The 8,342-nt window shown below is 45.6% G+C and overlaps 1 protein-coding gene across 1 annotated transcript in view; it reads right to left on the reverse strand.

Moving 5' to 3' along the window:
- Window positions 1-4,946, reverse strand: part of LOC125042331 (dual specificity tyrosine-phosphorylation-regulated kinase 4-like) — a 59,475-nt gene extending 54,529 nt beyond the window's left edge. Inside the window, exon 1 of the mRNA XM_047637867.1 lies at window positions 4,916-4,946. Coding sequence (XP_047493823.1) covers window positions 4,916-4,946 — 31 coding nt within the window. The remainder of the gene's footprint in view (window positions 1-4,915) is intronic.
- Between the last annotated feature and the right edge of the window lie 3,396 nt (window positions 4,947-8,342).

Consider the following 8,342-nt stretch of genomic DNA (forward strand, 5'->3'; position numbering starts at 1 on the left):
CTCTATCGCTCTCTCGCTCTCTCGCTCTATCGATCTAGCCATCCATATATATCTATCTTGTTTGTCAGCCCATCCAGTCATTGATCTATGTATCTATCCATCTATCTATCTGTCTATCAATCCATCCATCCATCTATTCATTTGTTTATCTATCCATCCATCCATTTATCCAATTATCCATCCACCCATCCATCTGTGTATCTGTCTCTTTCAATATATATCTATCTTATCTATCATTCTATCCATCCATCCATCTATCTATCATTCTATCTCAAAAAGCACTGTTATGACAAGCGACAAGTGCAAACCTACACCGATTAGAGCTGTTCACCCTGTTCACCTCGTTCACCTATGGTACGACCGTGAACTTCTTCCTGCCAACACGAACCACCTGTTCCGCAGACGCCCCTTTCCCCCCCCTGCCCCGCTAACCCCCTCCCTGCCCCCTCCCTCCCACCTTCCCGGTTGCCAAGCTGGTGTCAGCGGCAATGGGTCGTGTTGTGCCGAGTTAGGGTTGTTTTTTGTTTTTAAGTGCTTTGGTATATTTCTGTCGTTTTTGTTTTAATCATGTTTTATATACGTGGTTGTTTGGTTTGTCTGTTTGTATTGTGGTGTTTGTGTGTGTGTGTGTGTGTGTATGTGTGTGTGTGTGTGTCTGTGTGTCTGTGTGTCTGTGTGTGAGATAGAGAGAGAGAAGCTGTATGTGTTTATTTATTTATTTATTTATTTATTTAGGGTTGACAGATCACAGTCGCTAAACGGGTTATTAGCTGAAATAATCGTGCTTGGTTATTAGGTATTATTATTGCCATTGCTATTGTTGTTGTTGTTATTATCATCATTATCATTTTTATAATCACTGTTGATGTTATTGTTATTGTTATTATTGTGTTTGTTATTAGTCATCATCATCATCATCACTTTTATTATCACATTGTTATTGTAAGTACCATTAACACTACCATTGTTTTTAACCATCACCTCATTATCTCTGTTATTATCATTATTATCATTATGTCTGTATTCTTTGGCCCATTTCATTTGTGCTTGTGTCTGCGTGTGCCTTTGCATGTCTGATTTTATGGCTTTGCATGACGGAAATGCATGATCACGCTTACGTTTTGTTTGACGTTTTATGTGTCATTGTTTCCTTGTGTTTTTTTTTTTTGTCTTCCTGTTTTGACTGTCTTTGTCCCACTTATCGGCTCCTTTTCTTATTCTGAATTCGCCGTGTGTGATTTGGGGGAGAGGGGGAGGGGGGAGGGGGGTGAAAAGGAAATGGGGGGAGGGGAGGGGAGGGGGGGGGTCGTGTGGTATTGGTTGGTGGATTTTACTTTTATTTTCTGTTTAGTTTTTTTTTTTTCATCGGTTTTTGTTTCTCTTTCTTTCTCTGTATGTCTTGTTTATATTGCTTTTCCTTTCTTTCCTTCTCTGTAGTGTGAGTCTGTCTCTAATTTACCTGTCCGTCTCTCTCTCTCTCTCTCTCTCTCTCTCTCTCTCTCTCTCTCTCTCTCTCTCTCTCTCTCTCTCTCTCTATTTCTCTATCTCTATCTACCCCCCCTTATCTCTCTCTCTCTCTCTCTCTTTCTCTCTCTCTCTCTCTCTTTGTATATGCATGTGTACCAATGTGTGTGTGTACGTGTACGTGTACATGTACGTGTACTAACAGTTATACAGGCATACAGGTGTGAAATCATATGCATGTGTGACAGACTGGCGCCCCGCTGTCGATCAAGCATGCTTTGAGGTATTAGAAAGGGGGGTGGGGGTCAGAAGAGGGGGGTAGTAGGGGAACAGAATGGGGATTGAAAAGAGAAGGGGGTTGTAGGGGGAGGAGGGGAGGGGGGGGGCGATACGTGAGAACTGGAGAGGGGAAAAGATGGGAAGCAATTTTAGGTCACGGAATACATTACAGACAATTAGGTAACCTTTCGAATCACGGTCTTGTTCTGGTGCTCCCTTCTTCCCTCCTCCTCCTTCTCCTCCGTCTCCTCCTCTTCCTTATCCCTACTCTTCCTCCTCTTCCTTCTTCTGCTTATTTTTCTTCTCCTCCTCCTCCATCTCCTTCGTCTCCTCCACCTCTTCGTCTTCCCCGTTTCCTCTTCCTCCTCCTTTTCCTCCTTTTTTTCTTCCTTGTCCTCCTCCTTCCCTTTTCCTCCTCCTCCTCCAACTCCACCTTTTCTTCCTCCTCCTCCTCCTCCTTCCCTTTTTCTTCCTCCTCCTCTTCCTCCTCCTCCCATACCCCCTCCTCCCCCTCTTCCCATGAACGGCCCCCAACTGTACAGAAATGACTGCCTGCGACCTGCCTTGTCATGGGGGGGGGGGGCGGGGGGGGTTCTCGCTCCCTCAGCTGACTGCTTTTCTGCTTTTCCTCGCAGGTTCTGTTGGGTTCTGAGCTGTCTGTTGTTTAGTGGCTCGGTTTGGTCGTGTTTGTCTGTCTCTCTGTCTGTTTGTGTTTGTTTATTTGGTTGAGTTTGTTTGTTTGTTTACTTGTGTGGTTGTGTTTGTTTATTTGTGTGGTTGTGGTTGTTTATTTGTGCATTTGTTTGTGTGTTTGTTTATCTTGTTGTTCGTGGAAGGGGATGTGGTTAGGAGGTGGGGTGGAGGGGGATGAAGGGAAAGGGGAAGGGGGAGGGAAGAGAGAGAGAGAGAGAGACAGAAAGACAGAAAGAGAGAGACCGAGGGAAAGAAAGAAGAGAGGAAAAGAGACAAAAGATTAAAAAGATAAGAATAAACAGAGCCCACAGACCGAACAAAATCGAGTATGAAAAGAGACCACGTGAAACAAACGGAGAAAGACGCGCAGGAGAGAGGAGGACACGACCGGGAGCGCGCAGGCGAAGAGCGAGACAGACAGCTAAGTCACACGGAGACTGATCAGTCACATAATAAGTCACAAAGCTCCCTTAACTCGCCCTGTTACGTCGTGTCACGTGACCGTTACAGACCCGACCTGCCCGTCACCGCTGTTCGGGCAACGGAGCCAACGTGACAGTTCTTTCTATTTTTCTTGCTCTTTTTCCTTTTTTTTTTTCTTTTTTTTTTGTTCTTGCTCTGTTTTTTTTTGTTCTTGTCTTCTCCTTCTTCTTGTCTTCTTCTTCTTCTTCTTCTTTTTCTTCTTCTTTTTCTTCATCATCATCATCATCATCATCTTTTCATTCATCACCATCATCTTCTTCTTCCTCTTCCCTCTCTCCCTCTTTTCCTTTTCTCCTTCTTCTTCTTCAGTCTCTCTTGGCTTCTCCTTCTCTTTTCTTCTTCTTCCTCTTCTTTCCTCTCTGTATTACTTGCATATCTGCCGAGTCCGGGCTTTTAATGAAGCGACGTCACGGACCAGAAGACATGGCGCTGACATCTTGACTGACACGTTACACTGAACTTGTCATGTATTTTCCTCTTTTTTTTGTCATAACGGTGGGTTTTTAGTCGTGTTGTGATGTTGTGGTTTTCGGTTGTTGTCGATTCGTGTTGTGGTTTTGGTTTGATTCGTGTTGTTGTTTCCGTTTGTTGTTGGTTCGTGTTGTGGTTTTTGTTTGTTTTAGATTCGTGTTATTTATTTTTGTTGTGCTTGTGTTTCGTTGTATTTTCTTTGTAATTTTATGATACTTATTCACTCTTAAGGAAAGAGGAAGGTGGCAGAATTGCATAATAATTGCAATGAATTGACACTCTTAATGCCAGTTAATTTTCGTGAAACAATGCAAGTTATGAGCGCATGAACCCAGTTCCAAGACGGCGGGAATTTCAAAACAATCGGACAGAATCAAAACAAGATAGGAAGGTACGGCATGCGACTCGTTTTTTTGTTTGTTTGTTTGTTTGGGTGTTATGGGAACGAGTTTTTTTTCGGTTTGTCTGTTAGGTTGATTTTTTGTTTGTTTGTTTGTTTGGAAACTTTTTTTTCCTGCTTGCTACTTGTTTCGAGACCCGATTTTTTTTTTTTTTTCTTTTGTAGTTGAATGTCGTTAATTTGTGTGTTTCTTTGTCTGTTTTTTGAACCGCTCGTGTGTTTGCTTTTGCTCCTAGACCAAAAATAACTTCTCGAGTCTAACGCCACGGATAAGAACCTCTCTTTCGCCGCCGACAAAGGAAGCTGTCACTGCTGAAGGAGGCACCGAAGGCAGACGTCACCTCGGTTTAATTGGCCTCCAAAGCGATAGGTTAATGGTGACACCCCCCCTCCCCCTCCCCCTGTACTCTCTTTCTCTCCCTCCCCCTCCCCCCCTTAAAAAAAAATCTGGAAGGGTCCTTACTGTACTAGGCGAACCGGAAACATACCCCCCCTCTCCCCCCTCTCTTTCTCTCCATTCTCAACTCTATATGACCTCCTCCTTCCCTCCCTCCCTCCCACAATCAGGATCTCACCCCTGAGGCGTTCTGACTCCTCGCCCCCTCCCCCTCCCACCTACCCCCGCTCTTTCTTTCCCACCCCCCCCTCCCTCCCTCCCCCTCCTACCTACCCCCGCTCTTTCTTTCCCCCCCCCCCCTCCCTCCCTCCCTCCCCTTAACACGGCAATAACAGTCTCAGGACCCAGTGAGGTCAAGGGTCAGGCACCTATGAGAGCGAGGTGGAAGGAGGAGGGAGGAGGGAAGGAGGGAGGGGAGGAGGGGGAGGAGACAGACAGGTGGAGGAAAAGAAGGGGGTTAGGGAGGGGAACTAAGGATGGGGAGAAGGAGGAGGGGGGAGGAGAGGAGGGGGAGAAGACAGACAGGTGGAGGGAATTAAGTATGGAGGAGGGGAAGGAGGGAGGAGAGGAGGGGGAGAAGACAGGTGGAGGAAAAGGGGGTTAGGGGAATTAAATATGGGGGGAGGAGGAGGAGAGGGGGGGAGAGGGGTGAATGAGGTCGAACTGGTTAAGTTTTCGTGATACATATGTACGGCGATGTATCACTTTCACAGACTTTTAGAACATACCTGGAGAGATCAGCTTACCTGAAGGTACCATTGTGTTAAGCTCCGGTGTTGTTGTTTTTTTTTTTTTTTTTTTTACCTTTGCAAATTAGAATATTGTCAGGATAAGAAATCAAAGGAAAATACTTTAGAGAAATGGAGAGAATAGAAAAAAATACACAAGAACGTGGGGGAATTAGACGAAGAATGTATACAATACAAGAAAAATAAGAAGTAAAATAAGGGCAGATTAAAAAAACAAAAATACGTTAGAAATTACACAACAAGTGAAAAAAATTGAAGAAAACCACATACGAAGACAAGGAAATTAGACGAAGCATATATATAACACAAGAAAAATAAAATAAAACAGAGGAATTAGATAAATGCAAATAACACAAGAATATAGGAAAAAGATTATTCCAAGCTGGCACCACAGTACGTGCCAGAGTGCCGCGGCGACTCGACTTGACGCATGACACGGCGAGGCGCAAGACGAGGTCATGCCACGTGACAGTGACATGCGAAGCGCACCCAGTGACCGCGACCGAGACACGTTTGTCCGGTGCGGGCGGGCGGGCGCGCGCGTCACGACCGCTGGATTAAGTGTCGCGCGGCCGCCTGGCGCCGATTCACGTGCTTCCCGCTGCGGGGGGCGGGGCGGGGGGGGGGGGGCCCAGGTGATGCTTCATTTCGTCTCTTCGTTTGTTGTTTTTGTGTTCGTCTGATTTGCTGTTTTGTTTGAGTTCCATTCTGTTTTCTGTTTGACTTTTATGAGTTAACATTTTTTTTTTTTTTATTCCAAAAATTCCTGGTATGATTTTTTTTTTTATATTATTACTATTGTTTCTTTTAACTTTTTACATTGTTTCTCTACTTGGTTGTATATTTATGCTTGTATGTGTGTATATGTGTATATATGTATGTATGTGTATGTATAAACACGTGTGTGTGTGTGTATGTGTGTGTGTGTGTGTGTGTGTGTGTGTGTGTGTGTGTGTGTGTGTGTGTGTGTGGCGTATGTACGTGAGCGCAAAGTTCACAAGGTCTTTTTACACGCACGGTGACTTTACTGTATCGCCCAAATTTGATTTCTCTTTGAAAAATGAGAACAAAATGTATATATTTTATCGCCTGTGATCTAGAACGGGCGCGGCGACAGGAAATCAGGGGTTCATAACAAGGTCGTCAGAAGCGTGGTTCCTTAATAACATACATTTCAATATATATATATATATGTATATATATGTGTGTGTGTGTGTGTGTGTGTGTTATATGCACATGTATATATATATATATATAATATATATGTATATATAATGTATATGTATGTATACACGCACATATGCAAGCCGCTTGCGCTCCACATTCCCTCGCTCCGCCGGCGCCGCACTCATCAACCGCCGAAGGAGGCAATTAACACTCACCTCCCCGCACACACGCACACACACGCGCACGCACGCACGCACGCACGCACGCACGCACGTCAGCACCACGGAAAAGCGACGGATCTCGACCAAGACCGCGATTTCCAGCGCGATTTGCGGGCCGTCACGTCGAATCGCGAACAGTCCCCGATTTGCAAGAAAGTTATAGAGAGATTGGATGAGCGCTAATTAAGCCCAACCGCGGCTGTCGTAAACAAGGGGGTTGGAACCGAAGTCTGTGTGTGCCGTATGGCGGAGGAGGGGGTAGGGGGAAGGGGGGGAGGAGGAGGAGGAAGATTGGGGGGGGGGGATTGGAGGGGAGGAGAAGGGGGAAGAGAAGGGGAGGGGGAAAGGGGAGCGAAGGAGAAGGGGGAGAAGCGAGAGGCGGTAGGGGAGGGGAAAGGGTAGGGAGAGGGATGGGGAGAAGAGTGGAGGGAGGAGGAAAGGAGGAAGTGGGAGGGGAAGGGGAGGAAGAGAAACACGAAGGGGGGGGGAGGGGGTAGGAGTAGGGTAGTATAAGGAAGAGGGGAAGGGAAGAGTGGGAAAGGAGGGAAACATGAAGGGATGATGAGAGGGAGGAGATGTAGGAAGAGAGATGGAAATGAGAAGAAAGGGAATGAGGGGAAGAGAGGAGGGAATGAAGGAACATAGAAGAGGATGACGGAAAACTAGAGAGAGAGAGAGAGAGAGAGAGAGAGAGAGAGAGAGAGACAGAGAGAGAGAGAGAGAGAGAGAGAGAGAGAGAGAAGAAAAAGAAAGAGATAGAGAAACAAACAAACCGGCAGAGAGACACAATTACAGAAACAAAGAGAGACGAAGAAGGACACGGCAAAACAAAAAAATAATAATAAAAAAAAAAAACAGAAAACACGAAAGATACAGAGAGGAGAAAACCGAAAGGAAAAGACCAGGAGAGAGACAGCAAGGGAGACCTAAAACTACCAGACCTAAAACTACCAGACCTGAAACTACTAATGCGCTTGACTGTAAGGGCTGGGTTCTGCGGCTGCCCTCGTGTGGACGGATTCCCTTGCTGGGCTCTGCGCTTGGCTTGGCTGGGCGGGGGTTGGTTTGGCTTGGGTTGACTTGGTTTGGATTGGTTTGGCTTGGGTTGACTTGGTTTGAATTGGTTTGGCTTGGTTTGGGTTGGTTTGGCTTGATTTTTAATGGTTTGGTTTTGCTTGACTTGTGTCTCTCTCTCATTCTCTCTCTCTCTCTCTCTCTCTCTCTCTCTCTCTCTCTCTCTCTATCACTCGTGCCAAAGGGTTGATTGATTTCGCAAACCATCCGATTTATCTGACGGCTGTTCAATTCATGGGCGGAATGGAATATTACTCGCAGATTCTTTTTAGGTTAAGGGGCTAAGCTTCGTTTTTTTATCACGTTTTTTTTTCTTCTGGTATTTCCATTCTCTTGATTGTTCTCTTTCTTACTCTCCCTCTCTCATTCTCTCGCTCTCTCATTCTCTCTCTCTCTCTCTCTCTCTCTCTCTTTCATTCTCTCTTTCTCTCCCTCATTTCCTCTTTCCGTTCTCTCCCTTTACTCCTTCCTTTTATTCTGCCCTTATTCGTACAACTCCTTTCTACCTTTCCTCCTTCCATTTTCTCCTTTTCTTATTCCTCACTCTACCTCCTCCACCCCTTTTATTTTTCACTCCATTTCCTTCTTCGTCAGTCCACTTACTCCACCTCCTCTCTGTCCCTTCTTCCACCGTATCATCCACCCTTACTCCACCTCCCCACATTTCCTACTCCACCCCCACTATTTCCCCCTCTTCGTCACTCCACCCTTCCTCCTCCCCCTCTTATTCCTCTGTTTCTCTTATTTCTCACTCCACTTCCTCTATTCCCCTTCTTCCACCGTCTCATCCACCTTTTACTCCACATCAGCTGATTGCGCGAGCGCCTCTTTTATAATCTCATTGTGGGTCGTTAAGGGCTCGGGTGGACGTCATCGTCACGAGTCGTTAATTTTCTTCCTCTGTTAACGGGAAAATATGTTAACGGGAGTGATTTATCCGAGGC

This window comes from Penaeus chinensis, chromosome 32 (assembly GCF_019202785.1).
Source record: "Penaeus chinensis breed Huanghai No. 1 chromosome 32, ASM1920278v2, whole genome shotgun sequence".
In the NCBI taxonomy this organism is placed as follows: domain Eukaryota; kingdom Metazoa; phylum Arthropoda; class Malacostraca; order Decapoda; family Penaeidae; genus Penaeus; species Penaeus chinensis.